Source organism: Brachyistius frenatus, unplaced genomic scaffold (genome assembly GCF_029030835.1).
Source record: "Brachyistius frenatus isolate BFR_SWC_R1_liver_20210118 unplaced genomic scaffold, ASM2903083v1 Contig_140, whole genome shotgun sequence".
NCBI classification, from domain to species: Eukaryota; Metazoa; Chordata; class Actinopteri; family Embiotocidae; genus Brachyistius; species Brachyistius frenatus.
Window position 1 is genome coordinate 791315 of NW_027210739.1, and position 19761 is coordinate 811075.

Here is a 19761-nt window from a genome sequence, read left to right on the forward strand (position 1 = left end):
CTGTTTTCTAAATTTAACAGTATTTCAGTGAGTGTCCTGATCTCAATCTGAAGCATCTGACATATATCTACTTAGACATATGTCTAGTCTGCTTTATGTCTACTGAACTTGCAGTTCAATTGTATTTCATTGATGACTTGATAGCCAACAATCTTGATCAACTCGTTTATTTAGATAATAATACATAATAGAAATGTCAAACCTTATCCATTTGCAGTTTCCCTAAAGTGAGGATTTGCTGCTTATTTTCAGATTTATATAATAGCAAATTGAATTGAATTGAATTAAATGGAATATATTTGACATTTGAAGATTTTACAGTGATCTCAAACTGTCACAACTATTTATTTATTTATTAACTGAACTACTACGACTAAATGATTTGACTGCATAATCTCAGAGGTGTAAACGTGTGTAGATACAGCAGCCAAATACATCTTAATTCTTACATTATATATAAAGCGGCGTAAGAATACAACAACATCCCATAATATGCCCGCGTCCCATCATGCCATGTGTGTTCTGCCATCAACTCGCGAGATCGTGTGGCTCGCGGAGCTTCGGCTCGGCACGTGTGCTGGTCTTTTTTTCTTTTTTTCTCTCTTTTTTTTTTTTCCTTTTTTTTTTTTAAAGTGTGGCTCTCAGCTGCCGAGGCGGATGATGATGATGGCGGAGCTGGTTCAGGGACAGGCCTCGGTGGCTCAGCCCGGAACGAAAGATGACTTCGCCGACACGATACGCCGGGTCCGACAGGTAAAACACACCGCTCCGAGGCGGACGCGAGCGGGACGCTTTCGGACCCCCAACCAAGCGGGGTGTTTTTCTTTTTGGGGGGGGGTGGTGGTGGTGGTGGTGGTGGAGGAGGAGGAGGAGGAGGGGAGGGAGGGAGGGGGACATGTGGAAGCAGGGCCGGGACTTCGTGTTCGGGGCTCCCCGGACCCTCCCGGAACCTCCCGGACCCTCCCGGGACCTCCCGGGACCTCCGACCGTAAACACCCCTCATGCACCCAGCGAGCTAAGCGGGCTAACCGTTAAACGGCTAAGCGGGCTAGATTAGTTCAGAAGGCAGAAGAGACGCGGTTCGGCTCGGTGTCGGAACCGTCCGACCCGCCGGACGAGTCGCGTCCGCCCGCCGGACGCGGAGGCCTCTCCCGGGGTCCGAAGTTTGCGGTACTTCAGTAAGTTAAGAGCCGGGTACGTTTTACAACCTGTTGTCAACTCGCAGAAGTTGCGGGTTTTTTTTTTTTTAGCTTCAGCGGGCTAACTCGCCCCAAAAAAAAAACACAAAGTTTGCCCGTTGACCCGCAAACGTTGACCGAAGATGACGCGCTGTAACCGGCGTGGACTCGAACACGAGCACGGGGTCGTGGAGCGGAAGGAACCGGAGCTAACGGAGCTAGCTCCCAAGTTAGCTCCGGTCTGAAGTGCTTGTTGCCCGGTTAGATTAAACGGAGACGCCGCTAACCAGCACTTTAAAAGAACCGACACGTTAAAGAACCGACACTTTAAATCTTTAACTCTCTTTAACTCTTAACAACAAGCTCGTGCGTTTATTTAAAACACGCGGCGGCTGAACGGAGCAGGTTTTTAATGGGAAGGTGGTTTTTTTTTTTGTTTGTTAGCTAGCTAGCTCGTGCGCTTTGCTGCTTGGTGTGCGCTCGCGGGCAGCGTTGGGAGTTAGGCCATGTGACGTCATGTGACGTCATCTGTTGAAGAAGTAAGCCTCCTCCTCCATCTAGCCATCTAATCCTCCTTTGGTTTTGTTGTTGTTGTTGTTTTGTTGTTGTTGTTGTTTTCCCATCGCTGCTGGAAAACACCTGAGAAGAATTTATTTATTTTTTATTTATTTTTTATAAATGAAACGTCACAGCACGTCACAGCTCCCCTCAGTAACTGATGTCACATGGAGGCTATAAATAAGTAGAGTTAACCCCCCCTTCCCCCCATCCTGTTCACTGTAAATGATCAAGTACACCACTGACAACAGATAATTATATTATGTAAAATTCCACTTTAGTCATATATAAAAGTTATTAAGTTTCAGATTACCTTGTTTAAAATATATATATATATATATATATATAAATATCTCCATGTCCGTGTTTCCCTACTATTATAAGGATTAGGAGCAGCACCTAAGCCGAATCACCATGGAGAGCATCAACTTAACTAAATCACTTCCTCACCAGATCTCCTTTGGTTGTATTTCTTCCCCCGGTGGACTACTTTAAGCACGCTTCAACTATTTTACGTGTTTTGGAGAAGTTTCCAGAGATATGGTAAAAACAATTATGGATAATTATTTTAAAAAAACAAAAAAAACTGAGGATCCCTCCAATCTCCCACCACATAACCTAAAGTCCAAAAAATAGCTGAAACCTCACATCACTCAACTCTTGATTACTGTTAAACTTGAATTAAAAATTATTTAACATGATTTTAATTAAGATTGAAGTCGTTTGAATTAAATTACATGCGTGTCAATCACAACCGACTGCAGTAAAAAAACAAACCAAAGTCTACGTTCAGGCCGACTGCCGACGAAAACATCGACACGGCTGAGTAATGTGCACATTTGTTGTCACGCTGGTTCCTGAATGACTTGAATGTCCACATTGGTGGCTATGCGCATTGATTTGATTGGCAGATGAGCAGCACTGTGACTGCCTGAATGAATGAAGCCTGTTCGGCTGATGGACAGAATCAATATTATATTCTACATATAATCTTATTACAAGTATATTTATTTTGCAACTTAATTATGTGTAACTAATTGACTCCCCAACTTCAGCTTTAGTTGATGATTAATTGTAATGTAAATAATTGCGATTAATATATATATATATATATATATATATATACACGTGTATATATTTGTGTGCCACCTGAGAAGGAACATTTCACAATACCAGCAGGGTTGAAGAGAGTTGACTGTAGGTATCAGTTTCACTCTTGCGTCATCGTTTGCAGACGCTGGTGCTCATAGTCGATGATAAACATGAGCATGAACCACAAATTAACCCTCATAAAATGCTGTATTTAAAAAAAAAAAAATTATTTCCACATTTGAATAAGTCTCATGATAAATAGTGGATTTGTAGGAAAGAGACGTTTCCCCGTCAGCGTATCATATGACGTTGATGTGGCATTAGTCTGAGATGTAGGAAGTGAAGGCCTTTATCTAATGCTTCTTCACACTCCTGCGGGTGGTGTTAGTTCCCACAGATGCAGTTATAGTTGTTAACCTGCAGCAGCTGAAAGTGGCTGACATTTAAATCTCAATTTGCTTCGCAGTAATTTCATGTCACCCGCTCAGTTTTTTTTATTAAACAATTATCAGCAAACAAAAGCGAGGCACGTAATTAATTTGAGGTCCATTTAAATCACAAGTCTTATTTCACCTCTGCAATTAGCTTCCTATTCGCCGGCGTCTCGATATCACTTACTGCAACATAACCGTTAACGTTGACCCCCGTTAAATAACCAATAAAAAAAATAAACACACCATTGTAGAATAAAAAAAAATTTAAAACCTGGAGCAGGTAGATCACAGTTGTGCCACAGTCCCAAATGGAAGAGGTGTTGAACCTTGAAATATGGACTTGTTTGTTCCCGTGTAGGGGGAGTTAATAATCAAATAATAGTCGATTATTACTTGTACTAGGAGCCTGGTGTTTGGGGAAGATAAAACCCTCAGGTACCCGCAGGGAACCAGAAACTCAGAGGAACACAGATTTCACATCCCGTTTTCTTGAGTGTTGATTTTAATCTACGACGCTTTCGGTTTTTGCTTCACGTGTACTTGCGTGTAGTTGCAGCAATGTCATGGAAACGGCACCCGAACACCTGCTTCCTTTTATGCCTCCTTATTTCCATCGCGCCCCTCTCGCTTCCACCGGTGGGCTCTGAAGTAGATAATCATCCCTGAAGGTGATGGGAGACTCTAATTTCCATCACCTATATTTTCATATTGTTGGGGGGGAAGAAGAAAAAAAAAATCAGTCAGTCACAGATGTCAATTTAGTGTAATTTTCTGAAATGCTATACTTTTGAATGGAAGGAAAGGTGGCAGATTAATGGGGGGAAAGCAAAAATGCTTTCAGTGTTCTCCAGCAGCATCGACTTCAGATTTGGAAAGTAGCTTTAGTTTCGTTTTGACTTGAGCTGTAACACAAATGACTGCAGTCTTCTTGTAATTGTACACAGAGGTTGTCCGTCACTATGAGAAAAACATGTTTAAGGTGGACAGAAATACACATCTGATGGTGCTCTTCGTCGTCCTCAAAACATGTGAATAGATCTCTCATTGTCGGACTTTTCTTATCTGTCTACCTTTGCACAGGTGCACAAATACTACAAACAGGATTGACAGGCTACAGTTGAAGGAGAAAGGTTTTCTTTTGTTGTTTTTTTGAAGGTAGCTGTCACACCTGTCGTAACTTTTAAGGCAACTCCTCTTTTGACAGATCTAGTTCGTTGAGATGTCGCCATGTGCTGTGATTCCTATAATTTGTCAGTGAAGGCGTGAAAATGTTGGGTCAGTTGAAGAGAAGCGTCACCGAACTCGACGGCAAACCCGATGCTCTTAAGCAAGAAGAGAAGCAAAGAGAAAGTGTCACGCTTATCCTGAAGGGTCGTCCCGAGATTACGTCTCGCAAAGCAAACGTGGATTCAAAGAATATCGTCACTTCTTTTTTTTTTTTTTTTTTTATTCCATCTGTCCTTCTGTGTTGTGTCTCCAGATGGCAGCCAAGATGGGAGGAGACCAGATGCCCAACATGAACAGTTCGTCTCCGGTCATCGACCCCTCCCTCTACGGTTTTGGAGGCCAAAAACGTTCACTAGACAACGGAGGTGAGCCTCACGTGTACACACATCCCCATAAAAACATGGTGCTTCATAAAGAAATATTTATACATGTTAATGTGCAAAGAGGAAGCACAAACTGTCTCTGGAGGTTTGTTTTTTTTTTTTTTTTTTTTTGGTCCCTTTTTCTGTTAAACTTATAAAGAAGCAGTTAATAACAGCTTTTAATTATTTGAGTACTTCGGTGGCCGAGTGGACTGAATTGCTTCAGTGTGTCACGGCACTTAATCGAAACCATATCCTACCAAACTCGTATTGTAACCTCGACCTGGTTAGCCTGCCCACGTAGATATTATTACTGTTTTAACTTGACTAAATCTCATTATAACACGTAGTGACACAAAACAACCTGGGTTACACTCTCCCCCTCTAAACTGCATGAAGGCTGCATGTACTGTAATTTTCTTTTTCATAAAAATATTTTTTTGATATTGAATATTAGGAATCAAAGTTTTGACTGATATCCAGCTCCATGTGGTTGTATCCTGTCAATCAACTTCCCATTAATCCATTAATAGGTTAGATTCCCCCCAAAAAAGCTTCACAAACAAGTTTTTGATGCTGACTAAAGTAACGTGTCTGTTTAAACGGCTGTGCTCATCTTCTGATGCTATTTTTCCGCCTCTGGAGTAGAAGACGTCTTTCTTCTTAATCACGCCTGCAAAACTGTTGTTGGTCGGCTGTTTTATTCCAGCCGGGAAACATCCAGTAAACACGGCATCAGACCTTTTCTCATAAAAAGTAAAAACACAAACATGCAAGCGGTGAAATGAAGTTTTAACGGGAAGAAAATGTAATAATGCCATGCTGGATATGGCTGTAATTTGAATGATCTAAAATATCTGTAGCTTTTCAAGACTTCTTATACTTTCCATTCTATGTTGATTTTGTTGTTTATGATTGCGTGTAGATGTTGCAAAACTGCGAGTGCACATTTGTAGGAGGAAACGCTGTAATCAGCGAAGTGGACAGCCGTGCTTTAGTATTCTGGTATTTTGTGTGGGGTATTAAGTGTCTGACACTGCAGTGTCCTGAAGAAAATGTCATCCTCACTCACAAAACAAAAGATTTGATCCATTTCACATGCACCGAAGTGGAAACGCGAGTCATTTATCCCGTCTTCCTCTTATCTTGTCACAGTTGTTCGTATGATAGTTCGGCCCTGAATGCACGGATAGGAAAATTGCAATGCAATTCTGGTTTAGGTTTGTTTGATGCGCTGTGATTGTTTTGTAACAATTGGTCCTCAGTTTTTCCTCGTCAAGGTTGTCTCTCAGTATGTGGGGCGACATAACAGAAATGCTTATCTGCTTAGCGCTGCTCTCAGCATTTATTTATCAAAACAAATATACAAATACTCTCGAGGCGTCCGCACTTTATCTTCCGGTCTCGTCCTTGTATGAATTTAGCACACCTCCCTTTTTTATATTCATAGCTGTCCCGTTAACCCCGATGTTTTTCACACGAGAAGTGAAATCAGTGCAAACGGCCATAAAATTGATTGAACCCGCCAGATATCAACTCAGGTGTTCACGTCCATGACAGCACATCCTCCAGTGACCCTGCAGGACCTTTGCTCGGTGCTACCTGTCAAAATTCAATTCAGGACCAGCAGTCGCTCACCCGGCTGCTGCCGTCTCCCTCTCTCTGATTGAAACACTCACTCATACGCTCGCAGGCCTGATTTCCATGCTGGTGAAAGCCCTCCCCCCCCGCTGTGGGTCAGACACAAACATGAAGGATTGGCAGCGTCGGATCCATCTGCCATCGTTCCTTCCAGCTCCGACGCGCACTTCCTCGTTCCCGCTGCCTCGCCTGCGATCACTTCAGCAGACATTTAAAATATTATGTGTTTTTAAAGCCATGATCTCAGATGGTTTCTCACGTGGTAATTGGTTTGCTTTCCCCTCTTTTGTTCACAGTAGGGAACCATCTTGGTGCAATGGTACATCAAAGGTGAGCAGAAACACCGAGGCGTCTGACTCTGCTCGTATTAATGCGCTTTGGCTGCATTGTTCATATTTAAACTGAGAACCAAGTTAAATTGTTGGAAATCAGTTTTGGTGGTTTCAAAGATAGTTTGAAATTTGCACCGCGGGTGTTTGTTTCCATAAAGGCTGCAACTCATTTAAATCGATGTTTTGTTTGGCAGTATAATTTACTCATTTTCAGGTCTATGAAATGTCAGAAAATATTTTTTGAAATGCTGGTTGTAGTTTCAGAAAGAGCAGCTCTCATATTCATTTATTACAGCAATATTTATTTTAGAGGGTGGACTATTTCTCTTATTTTCTGACATTTTATTGACCAAATCAGGGCTAGAAATACATTGATATTATATTGATACTGTGATGAGAACATGTCGTCTTTTCTGGGTTTTAAAGGCTGCATTACAAGTGTAGTCACAATATTGATGTCGAGGTATATTTAGTCAAAAATATTGTAATTTTGTCCATATGGCTCAACTCCAGACCAGATTATTAATTGAGAATTTTTTCACATGATTGATTAATATAAAAATGTATCATTAGTTGCAGCCCTAATGGTTCCAGACATGTTTTTTTATTTTTTGATATATGTAGTGTTATTGATTGTGTCCTAATTTCCCACAGGGCTCTCACAACAGAAGACTACAAAGTGCCTGATAAGATGGTGGGATTTAGTAAGTAGCCCTTAAGTTTATTATATTCAGTATCAACGTTTGACACGTAATCATCAATATTGACAATCTGCTCAGTTTTTGGGTCACTGCTTTGAGGCCTCTGTCAATATTTATTAAAGGCTCAAAACTGTCATTTTCTCTCGTAGTCATTGGAAAAGGTGGAGAGCAGATCTCAAGAATTCAGCTGGAATCGGGTTGTAAGATCCAGATTGCTTCAGGTAAATTAAAAAGAAAAAAAAAAAAAAAAAGCACATCACAACGTGTTTTGAACTGAGAGTAACAAGCTGACTTTCAAAAATGATTTGCGACATACTTTTTGCTCACCAAATCTCAAAAACAATGCAGAGGTCATGTTGAAAAGTCCTTGAAATATTTCAACTAATGAGGCTTCAAAGCTTGATGCCTTAAAATGTGTTTGCGCACAAGCATGAAGTAGACTTGCACATCAAAGTGAACTGTGAGGCTCGAAGCCTTACGGACGTCCAGGTCACTGATTTATTCTGGTCCAAACCACCTCTTAACTTTCCAAGTAATCACAGCATAAACGGGGCTTAACATGAAACAACAAAGTGTTTTACAATGAAAGCAATAAGTCACTTAAAATATAGACGAGATAAGAAATAGAACACATAACATCTGTTATGTTCAAATAAAGAGACACTGGCAGCTGTATTTGCTGTAAGATTGTGCAAGTCAGCAAATATGATGATACCAGCTGAATATGGCGTGAAGGAGAAACGTCCTGAAGATTGTGTGATCGTTAAAAAATGCTGCAGTTAAAGAATATTAAACATGTCCTTTTTAAACCCAAAAACCTTTTTTAACTGCGGCCATGCAACCTTCACCACGTCATGTGTCAAAGTTGAAACGCTATGATTTTAATATTTGCATGTGCTGCACCTTTTCCAGACTTGCGTATGGAACCTAATTTACTGTTAATGTTAATGTGTCCCTTCTTTTACTGGTGTTTTGACAGAGGGTCAGTCTTTGCAGGGCTTCACACAGTTACTGATATTAACCTGAACCGACGAGTCGTGTTTTTGTTACCTTTTAAAATGAGCCCTTTATAATCTACATGCGGAGCGGGTCTTCATCCGTGTAGCTCGCCATGTTTCTACAGTAGCCCAGAAGGGACAAAACAAACTTCTGGCTATTTTTTTTTTTTTCATGCGTTTTGCAGCCAGCGTAGATTCTCTTGTGTGTTTTGAAGGGAAGGTAAAGGGTGCTCAGGTCAATGTAATCTGCTGCGTCACTAAATCCTACACTCGCTTTATTTAGGGTTGTTTCTACCACTGGTTTCCTTTTTAACAGACAAAACTTTGAATAAAAATCACTTTGTATATTTACTGGATGCTTCTCAACGTCCTCACATACCCACATTCTTAGTATGTGTTTGCGGCGCGTATTTTTATCCTGATTTTTTTTTTTTATTATTATTGTTTTACGATTTCTGTTTCACATTTTATTTTTCTGTCTGTCGTGAAAGAAAGATTTTTCCTGAAGTTTCTCACATTTCTTTCTTGGGTTGTTGTAGAAATTGAGGCCATTTTGTGACCTGTTTTTTTTTTTAATTATTATTATTATTATTTTTGGACAAACAAAGGTGATTCTCTGCACCGTCTTGGTAACGTGAGTGTGACGTGTGAATGTTTTGTACTTTTCTGTTTTGCTGCAGAAAGTGGAGGCATGTTGGACCGACCCTGCACGCTGACCGGGAGCCCCGAGAACATCGAGTGAGTGTCAACACAGATTTACTGAAACGCCACAGATCATTAGGAACGTGTGCCCCATTGTTGTGACACAGGGCATGAACTCACATCTCCTTTCACCCCCCCACCCCCTCCTGATCAGTCACTGAATCACCTGAACACATCTTTCACCTCTGACAAAGGTTTTTTGTGTGACTGCGGTGACTAATGCCTCTCTCCACTCACCCCCCCACCCCTCTCCACTTCCCTTCAGTCAGGCGAAGAGGCTGCTGAGTGAGATTGTGGAGCAGTGTCGGTACGGTCCCGGCTTCCACAACGACATGGACGGCAACAGCTCCATCCAGCAGATCCTTATCCCCGCCAACAAGGTCGGCCTGGTCATCGGCAAGGGAGGAGAGACCATCAAACAACTGCAGGTCTGGTAGTAAACAATGAAGCTCTTGCGGTGCCGTCACATTAATCTAACTATTGCCGGTCCATTAACCTAAAGACACGTAGACATGTGGGCAGGAGAAACCGGGGATATAACTGTTCATACATATAATCATCTGAACTTTAAAAGGATGTTTCCACAAAACAAGGATGGTGTATAACATAAAATATAACCTGTGCTTTAAGATGCGTGGGATTTCTGCCCCTTCAGCGCGAGTAGTCTTTTGGGCCTCAGGTAACTCCTGGTGGTTGTTTGTGCTTCTGTCTGGTTGTAACCCTGCAGGAGAGAACAGGAGTGCAGATGATAATGATTCAGGATGACCCCATGCCCACCGGAGCAGACAAGCCCCTGAGAATCACTGGGGATCCCCACAAAGTGCAGGTCGGTCTCAGAAGAGCTCACTGTTCCTGTTTACACTCAATTTTACACATTTTATGCCTTCAGTCTTCCACTCAAACATTTGAAAATCCCCTTTTTTTATTTTTTTTTTTATTTTAAGAGTATTTCAGCTGCACATGTGTCACATGCAGTATCCTTGTTAAAATGTTGTTTACAAATTTATGAAAGTTTTTCAATTTTTCCTCGTAGCAAGCCCGTGAACTTGTGGTGAAGCTCATCCGGGACAAAGACCAAGGAGACTTCAGGGCTGGCCGGGCCGACTTTGGAACCAAAATGGGAGGAAGCAGTCTGGATGTAAACACGTGTTTCTTTTGCCTTTTTTTTTTAAATGCCGGACCACCAAGTTGTTTTTTTTTCCAATTTATGGATCCAGAGAGACGAAAATATAATCTCTCCTGATTTCTTCTCTCTGACCTCTTCGTCCAGGTGGTGGTTCCCAGATTCGCAGTCGGCATCATCATCGGCAGGAACGGAGAGATGATAAAGAAGATCCAGAATGATGCCGGTGTCAGAATCCAGTTCAAACAAGGTGAGAGGATTAAACAACATTAGCACTCGAGAAAAAGAAAGAAAATGCTCAAATCTTTGTCTGTATAATAATAATAATAATAATAATAATAATAATAATAATCCAGTGTAATTAATAGTGTGGGATCCCCCATACAAGCTTCCGGCCCACATGGGACACAAGACGGGTTTAGGAATATATCACATTTTAGACACAATCATACTGAGGCAAAGAAATACATGGAAATATTAAAGTTATATTTAAAAGTCAAGAAAATGGAGGCAGTGTTTTAATGTGACATGACATCACATATTTTACTTTACTGGAAAGCCTCAGTAAAGAAGATTTTAAATGAGTTGACATTTCAGAAGCTTATTACACAGGTGGGGAACATAATAAAAAGTTAAAGTTACATCGCCTTGTTTGGTTTTTGATTCTGGGAACTTTGAGTAAAAAAATACAGCTGGACAACATTTATTCTCTACAAATAAAACAATTTGCCACACAGGGTTTTCTTCCTGACTCAGAAAAATAATCATTTATCCAGATTTACTCATTAGAGATGGCATTTCAATAAATCACATATCGACAAGTGATTAATTATTCCACTTTCAGCACTAAAGTTCAGCAAATCTTCTACGAACTCGTTAATTCAAACCTTACAACTACAAAAGTTTGAAATATGTCAGGATTTTGCGTTTTTGAGTGACTTGTCAGAAAATATGTACAAAGTTTTTGAGCAGTTAGAGATCTTTTTTTTTTTTTTTTTTTTTTTTCCATCTTTATCGTGTTTGTTTGTTGTTCAGATGATGGAATCAGTCCCGACCGCGTTGCCCAGGTGATGGGTCAGCCCGACCACTGCCACCACGCAGTCCACCTTATCAACGAACTCGTTCAGACAGCTCAGGTTTGTGTGCTTCTGCTTTGTACCTTGTTATAGTTAAGTTTATTTATCAGGAAGCTAATGCAAGTCCAACATGGGAATTATTACTCTTGAAGCTCATGAAGTGTCAAGTTCCTTTCAGGGCTTAAAAAAAAAGTACAATATTCATCAGATGAACTCTGAACTGGGAACAGTTCAGGGAGCAAAAGTTTCCCTTTGACCTCTAGACGGCCTGTAAATGTTCCTCCATCTCTACATTCTTCATTGCAGGAGCGAGATGGATTCGGTGGCGTGATGGGACGTCGTGGACGAAGTGACTGTAACATAGGAGGTCCTGGAGGACTGCAGGAGGTGACGTACGCAGTACCTGCTGATAAGTGTGGCCTGGTGATCGGGAAAGGTAAGAAACACATTTTCATTTATCTGTGTTGATGCTGCCGGCTCCTCGGTCGACCGGTTCTTCAGGCTTTCTGTGTGTTTATTTATAGCCGAGACTTTTTCTGGCTTGTATATAAAAGTGGACGCTGCAGGGAAGCGTTTGTGGGCTTTAATTGGTTTCTGGCTGTGAGGTCTTTATCCAGCTTTGTAGCTGCACACCGACACAACTTTTCTGTCCGAGAGAAATAACACGCATGTCTTAAAGAGAGTGAATCCAACTCGCCAGATTTCTCTTTTTAATAACTGAATGGCGTTTTTGGTGTTCGGCCACTGCATGAAGCTGATGAGAAGAAAGGGGGGGGGTTTGAGTGAGTGAGTGAGTGAGTGACCACCCTCCTATTCTCCCCACCAGGGCTCATGTATACAGCACAAGTGGCATTCATTGGCTTCACTAAGGGCTTAATGACGGGGATAATGCGTGTAATGTGACATTAATTGTTAAAGGTGCATAATAACAGCCCTCAATCATGTGGAAGGCTGCCTGGCATCTAATGAGGGTCTTTCAGCCCGATAGAGTGCAGCGAGGGAATGAATAGGAGGAATTAGCTTATTGGCTATTCATGCCCACTCTATTGCCAGCTATTTAAAAGTCATTGACCATTGCATTGGAAGGAGCTGTGTGTGTATGTGTGCAGTATATTGGCATGCATGCTGCCTTTTAGTGTGTGTGTGTGTGCGTGTGCGTGCGTGTGCAGCGGTGGGCGGGTCAGAGGGGGCCTCTTTACCTAAGATAAAAACATGGCAATAGAAATGTCAAGTGGCTTTTGTGCATGTAGTGGGGCGAGGGAAACAAATAAACCGGGGCGTTGCGTCCCCCTTTCTGTGCATTAGCATATGAAGTGGGCCAATATGGTGGAGATGGCGGTGGGTCTGGGTGCTGTCAGCCAACCCTTAAAGGGTGCGGTGATTAATATCTTTACGATGCCATATGCAGCCCGTTGCCCCTCTGTTTTGACCCCGCACACACACACACACACACACACACACACACACACACACACACACACACACACACACACACACACACACACACACACACACACACACACACACACACACACACACACAGTCCCACAGAGCTCGATGAATCAAGCCACCCACCAACCTGCTCAGACTTTATTACAGGCATGAATTCGGTGCAGGAGGCACAACAAGCATCCTGCATCAAGAGTTTAAAACATGTAAAACTGGGTTTTCCATTTTAATCACATCTCGGCGCAGATGGAGTTTGGTCGTGTTGAACTTTTTCAATTTTGCTTGTGAATTTTGAATTTCTCTACACGCGTATTCAGTTTATTCATCAACGTATTCCTCGGATAGATCAGTGGACGGATGAGTTCTTTGTCAGAGATGGTGGTGATATTTAATAACGGGATTGTTTGACAAAATTAAGCTGATGTTTTTAGGTGAATTGTATTAAAGGGACTTCTGTGGTGGTTTTAAGGGGCTTTAAGTGGTAAATAGCTTCAATTTAATACAACACAAAGCAGAATAAATGAGGACGGGTTATGTTTTTGATTGACAAATTATAAAAGACATTTTTATATCGTTTTAAAAGACTAAAACATTAACATTTAAAAAAAAAAATTTTTTTTTTTATTTTTATAGCACCTCTTCATGAGACTCGGCGTGCCCAAAAAAATATTCAGTTTTCTATTTTTAAAGGCGAAGAAAAGCGCGACAAAGAAAGGGAACCGGTGAACTTTAGAATAATGCATTATCAGCATTTTAGGCAGATTAATGTCCTGTGAGTTTGCTTGATATGTTGCAGCTCTGGAGCACGTGTGTAGAATTTTTTTTAAATTTTTTTTAAACAGGGCTTTAAAGAGTGTTAATTTTAGAATTGAAAACGCCATTCAGCCATTTTTGCTCGTATTCTCTCCTGAAATGAAAAGTATTATTGAGGACTTTTATTTCATCCATGTGTTGCATCATGTTTTTGTATTTTCCCCACCAGCAGCTAACCGGTCCCCCTCCTGTCCCCCCTCCTGTCCCGTCCCGTCCCCCCTCCTGTCCCGTCCCGTCCCGTCCGTCACCCCCCCAGCGTTGCCCTGAATGCTGTCACCAGTTGCACTTTTGTATCGCCTCCTTTTCTCCAGCTCACTAAACCAGTCTCATTAATAAGGCTTCGTATTATCTGTCCTCACTACGGCCCAGTCCATGAAATGAATAGTCGGGGTCTTCATTGCTCTCTGCCGTCTGACTAGAAGAGCTCATAATGGCTTCATTAAGGCAGAAGTTTCATTTGGTTGACAAAGGGTTAATGGCCCATGTGCAGTCTGTTGGCAGCGAGGAATAGGCTACCGGCGGAGGAGAGCTTTTTGATGAGCGTTTTCATTCGGAGGTCAGCCAGGGTCATCAGAGTGTCAGCCACAAGTGAACAAATGTGTAATTGATGTTGGGACAGCCCCGGTGTCCTCCCCCCTCCCCCCCTCGGGAAGCACCTCCCCTTCCTCCTCCTCGTCCTCCTCACTCCCTCCGCTCATCACAGAGGACAACACAGAGTCAAGAATGAAAAGGGTAAAAGAGACAAACGATATCCCAGAAGGAGGATACGCTTCAATTTCGGCCCTTTTCTCCTGCCGGCTATGTTTCATTTCTCCCTGCTGGTGTAATTGCTCTCCCCACACGTCGGGAAGCTGGCATCAGATGCCGTGGAGGGTGGAGGGGGGGTGGGTGCAGGAGATGTCTCCTTTTGTTTCCTGATTTGCATGGATGTTACAAGAGAATGGCAGATAAGTGGTGAGACACATGCCAGATTTTTCATAAGGTAGCACTTTCACAAGAAGTTAGACGTCTCGACGCTGCGTCACGTGGAGATGAAGCCGAGACGCAGAGCGAGTTCAGGTTGTCGTCACGCTCGCCTTCTCGCCTCGACGCGACGCGACACGGTCGGCAGCGTTTCAATCGGTAGTTTTGGAAAAGTTGCAAAAATGGTTTAAAGCGACTCCCGAATCCCAAAAAAATCCAGAGGTCAGAAAAGTGTGAGATTTTAAAACGTCACAAACTGAAAGAAGGAATTCTTTCGACGTGCCAGGTGGAGCTTTCCAGTGTTATTCAGTGAGCAGATAGTTCAGATGAAAAGAGTTTTTAGCGGATTAATCGATGCCAGATGAACTTCAAAGGGAAATTCCACCGATTTTTACGCCTCAGTCTGGTTACAGGTGTTGGGGAGTCCTGAGCAGGGAAACCTCGATGCATCGCTTTCAACTGATGGGACTTTAATTCAGCATTACATGTTTGAGGGGGGGGAAATGGTGTGGCATCTGAAGCTAAATGTACAATTATCTCTCTAGTTGCATTGTGGGTAATGTAGGCGACTAAGAAGAATGTGAGGAAACAGAAGCCTGACGGTGTTATGAAGTGTTATAATGGGTTCATTTGGCACACAAAAACAAACATTTGTGATTTATTTTTTATTTTTTTAAAAAAAGGTCATTGCTTTCTGTTTTTCAGGTGGAGAAACCATAAAAAACATCAAAGAGCAGTCTCGTGCCCACGTGGAGCTTCAGAGGAACCCGCCGCCCAACACCGACCCCAATGTGCGCATCTTCTCCATCCGAGGGACCCCTCAGCAGTTGGAAAAGGCCCGCCAGCTGATCGATGAGAGAATTGGGGTAGGTGGTCTGGCTCCGGGCCCCAGGGTACCCCCTCATCCCCCCTCCCTCCGGCCTCCCCCCCTCCTCCAAAATGCTATTGTCTGGGCTGATATTCATGAGCGCACATGTCAATGTAGGGAGCTGCTGGGGGTGAGCGGTGCTGCCGTGGTCCCGGTGGCCAGCAGGATGTCACCAGAGGTTAAACATGAAGAATCCATCAAATGGACTTAATGGAGTGCATCAGCGCTCGGCCCTGACCTTTGACCTCGCCTGTTGGCTCCCCTCCTTCTTCTTCTTTTTTTTTTTTTTTTTTTCCTTAAACACAAGTGTGGTCTCTCGCTCAGCTCCTCTTCCTCTTTCTCTTCTCCAGGGTCCAGGAATGGGAGGCAACAGCAGCTTCGGTATGAATCCCTACAACCAAGGACCAACCACTCCTCCTCAACAGTAAGCTTCAGCTTCAGCGTCACGTTTCATGCGTTTCTGTGTCGACACTGCAAAACGGTGGTCGTGTGATGTCCAGCGTTTGAGGTTTACCGCTTTGTTTTTGTTTTTTTTTGTGCTGGTGAAAGTTACAGGAGAGTTGTTTACTTTACATTTACGACAAATTTGCCAAAACCCCTCGTAGTACGTTATTTATTTTTTTAGCGCCCTTATTTAAAGTCTTCTCACAATGTCTTCGGTCGAAGTCCGTTAAGACTCACGTTTGAATTGTCTCCCTTGAAGCGGGCCGCAGACGTTCATGACCGGAGGATGGGGTACAACTTTTCAGATATGGCAACCTCAAGGCCAGCAGGACCACAGTAAGTAATGTATATAAATAAATATTCCTAAAATCATGAACTCTGGTTGTTTTCCAGCTAGATAACTGCAGTCTGCCTCATTCAGCAGGAGAATAAAACATAGCTTCCTCTTAAGTTTGCTCATCATCCATGAAGTCCAGAGAACAGACGGGAAAGTTTCCTCCGAGTCTTCTGTGCAGTTTGTGGCTTAAACCACGTGTTTCCTGCACAGACGGACTTTTCTATTTTCTCTCAATGGAAATCATTAAGAAGCAGAATCGCAGATGAAGAGCGAGAAGGTGGAAAAGTGGGAAAACCCCGAAACCCACTCTTGAGTAACTCTGGTGGTGTTATCTGTGTCTGGTTTCAGGTCACAATGGATCCCAGACGGGCCAGATGGACTGGGAGCAGTATTATAAGAAGTTAGGCAAGTGTCACCCGGGAACAAAAGAATATTTATCATCCGACTCAATCCCTCCCTTTTATTCATTTATTTATTTATTTTTTGCTCTCCATTCACAAAGTTTGAGTTTAATCTCATTTCCTTTACACGAGCCTGATGGAATTTTTTTCCCTGTATGAGGTCATTAAAACAGGATTTGAAGATGATGATGATGAAGTGGAAAGCTGCATTCATGATTTGTGTTTAAAAATAAATTTTTTAAAAACTTGTAAAAATGTTCTTTTTTTTTTTTTTTTAATGAAGCTGCTGGTAAAAACATTTTTCTTTTTGCTCACAGGCCAACAAAACCAAGCCCAGAGCACCGCTCCCGAATACAACAAAGCTTGGGGTGAGAGGACGTATTTAATTAAGAGCACCATACAAACAGATTAAAGATGAAGTCGTCTTCACTGGTGGCTTGTTGTTTTTTTGTTCTCAGGCCAGACAGCCGGTCCTGCATCTCAGCAGTCCTCTAATCCCGACTACAACGCCTGGGTTGACTTCTACAGACAGCCGATGGCCTTCTTCAACCAGGGCGGTCAGCAGACACAAGCCCCGGGCCTTCAGGTGAGATCCGCCTCAACAGGTGTATCACGGTTTTACTTGCACTGCAGAGGTTGAAGCGTAACGCCAGTGTGTTTTTCTTATGTTGGCAAATTAAAGACAAAAAGTTATTTATTTATGTATTTCAGCTGTAGACGTGCATGTAGTTGCTTGTGTATTAGCTCCTCCCACCTAAAGCTCATTATTATATTATTATACATCAGTCCTGCAGTAAATCCTTCCATCATATCGGTTTAATGTTCAGATTTGATTTGAAGGACTTTTGAACGTCACTGAATGAGTGAAGTTACACCATCAGTTGGTCCAATACACTGGCTTCCTGTATCTTTTTCAAAATAAGAGCCCTCGTTTCATATTCAAATCCTTTCTGCATTTTCATACACGGTCCGGTCATGTGACAGAGTCTTGTTCTTGCAGTGCAGCAATTTTTATTCTTTTAATAGGCATTTTTGAAAACTTTGGGACGAATGCAAATACTTTCCATTTTAAAGCGTTAAATCTCAAATCTCCTAAAAAAAATAAAGGTTTCAGAGGAAGTGACTCGTTAATGTTACTTTGAGAGGAGAAGATCTGAAACGGAGTCTGTTTCAACAGAATCATTTTCTTTCATTAAAAAATAAAAAGACAAATATTTGTTTGTTTCTTATGTGACGGTGAACTGAATATCTTTGAAGATGACATTTTGACTGAGAAACTGTTCGTCGATCTTTCCTGACATTTTGTACAATTGATTGACGGATAGAAAAACATATTTGTTTCCCTAATCAGGAGTAAATTTTCGATTTTTATCATATTAATACACAATTTTAGCTCTTTTTTTTTTTTTTTTTTGCTCGACGATAAGAAAAGTCTAAAACGCCGGCACACTTTTCCTTCAGCGTCGAACCAAATGTCAGATTGAACAGTTGTGATGAATTGTCTTGTTTGCTTTCTGCAGGATCATTAGAGAAGACGACCCGGTTAAAGACTTGAATCACTGAGAGGATGGAAACGACCCTTTTTTTAAACGGAGGGGGTTCTAGATTTACAACGCCTTGAAGACTTTTTTTTCTTAGTGAGAAACACTAGCTGTAGAATGACTTATATAATAAAGTAATATTTCTAAAATCAGGAACATTTATTTGTTACTAAATGCTTATGTACACTGTTATTTTGGATAGACCGTATCTGGGATCCCTTTTTGGACTTGAGAGAGCTGTTTCGTTTTTCTATATTTTCATGTCTTGACTCAGATTGTACCGCCAAAATGAACCCAAGAGTTGTACCATTTCAAAAGGCAATATGATCTATTTTTTCTAGTTATGTCGAGATGAAACCATGATTCTGTGCTTAGCAGTCTTGAATACCACTTTTGTCATATGTCATGAGATGTTTAAGAAGCGTGTTCAAATGTTTTTGTTTTTTTTCCTTTTACATAATTCAGTGAAATGAAACTGTGATGTTTTGTTACAGGAAATGTATTTTTGTTACAAGGTTTAAAAACTCGGATTAATGTCCACCAGTGGCAATAGTTCTAATTTAATTCCTGTTGTGCATTGTATGCTGTTTTTCATTGTCATTTTATTGTACTCCTGGTCTAAAAAAAAAAAAAAAAAAAAAAAAAAAAAGGTGCAATATCTTATTTCACTTTTGAAACAAAGATGGGTTCTCTAATATTTTGACAGACTTTTAACTTGTAGTTTTAAGATGATTTTTTTGTTTTTTTGTTTTTTCAAATGGGAATGTCATGGATAATTTATTACAGTATCTGATATGATAGGATTTAGGGGGATGTTGCAAATAGCTTTTTTGCCTTTGCTACCTTGTAAAACTATGTATATATGCTCATATATTTGACTGTTAATTTAAAATATATATGTTTCATATATATATACTTATATAAAACGAATTATTTTTTTTCCTGTGATCCAGTGTTGCAGGAAAATTGTCCCTCCTTTTCTGTTCTGTTTTCATACTGAAAATGTTCAAAGATTGTGAATGTGTGATTTGAAATTCGATGTTGCATCTTGTTATGAAGAAAAAGCAAGAAGTGGTAAATTCTTTTTTCTTTTTTTTCTTTTTTTTTTGTGTATGTTCTTGTACCCGAACTATTCAAGACTGCTAAGCCGCTGTAATTCGTACCTGTGTAATAATTAATGTTAGTATTTTTATGTTTTAAGTATTATTTGGTACCTCCCAGTTCACCGACGCCCCACTGAGCCCTCGCCGTGGACTCCGCGGGGCGTTGGACTCAGTCCAATGCTAATAACTTTTTAATTAATTTTTTATTTCTTTGTGTGATCTAATATAAATGATATAAATGATGCATCGTTATGGAAAATGATTCTGGTATTAACGTCATTTCTTAATGAAAAGGGATATAATTTCAAAATGTCTAATTATGGTGTTTGTTTTTTTTTCTTTATGTGTACAGTTAACCATGTATTAAAAAACATCCAGACTACCTTTATTGTGTACTGTTAAGCTGATTTTCTGTTGG

The 19761-nt window shown here is 41.2% G+C and overlaps 1 protein-coding gene across 2 annotated transcripts; it reads left to right on the plus strand.

The window, feature by feature from the left end:
- The first annotated feature begins 621 nt into the window (after nucleotides 1-621).
- fubp3 (far upstream element (FUSE) binding protein 3) lies at nucleotides 622-19727 on the plus strand. 2 transcript variants are annotated; one of them, XM_069715209.1, is made up of 19 exons: nucleotides 622-753; nucleotides 4743-4854; nucleotides 6789-6822; nucleotides 7479-7528; nucleotides 7675-7746; nucleotides 9204-9261; nucleotides 9491-9653; nucleotides 9953-10051; nucleotides 10259-10363; nucleotides 10496-10598; nucleotides 11384-11484; nucleotides 11731-11860; nucleotides 15355-15515; nucleotides 15868-15941; nucleotides 16221-16297; nucleotides 16647-16703; nucleotides 17017-17067; nucleotides 17158-17285; nucleotides 18220-19727. In XM_069715209.1, exons 1-19 carry the CDS (start codon nucleotides 658-660, stop codon nucleotides 18226-18228), a joined length of 1680 nt encoding a protein of 559 aa, XP_069571310.1. In that variant the 5' UTR covers nucleotides 622-657; the 3' UTR covers nucleotides 18229-19727. The 2 variants fall into 2 exon arrangements, with proteins under 2 accessions (XP_069571310.1, XP_069571309.1); XM_069715208.1 differs by lacking the exons at nucleotides 7675-7746; nucleotides 17017-17067; nucleotides 17158-17285; nucleotides 18220-19727 and having other exon boundaries at nucleotides 16647-16886.
- The last annotated feature ends 34 nt before the right edge of the window (nucleotides 19728-19761 follow it).

Coding starts and splice junctions, on each gene's coding strand:
- fubp3 (XM_069715209.1), top strand. CDS start 658: ATGATGATGATGGCGGAGCTGGTTCAGGGACAGGCCTCGGTGGCTCAG. Junction 6,823..7,478: donor GGTGCAATGGTACATCAAAG/GTGAGCAGAAAC, acceptor AATTTCCCACAG/GGCTCTCACAACAGAAGACT. Junction 17,068..17,157: donor CGAATACAACAAAGCTTGGG/GTGAGAGGACGT, acceptor TTTTGTTCTCAG/GCCAGACAGCCGGTCCTGCA.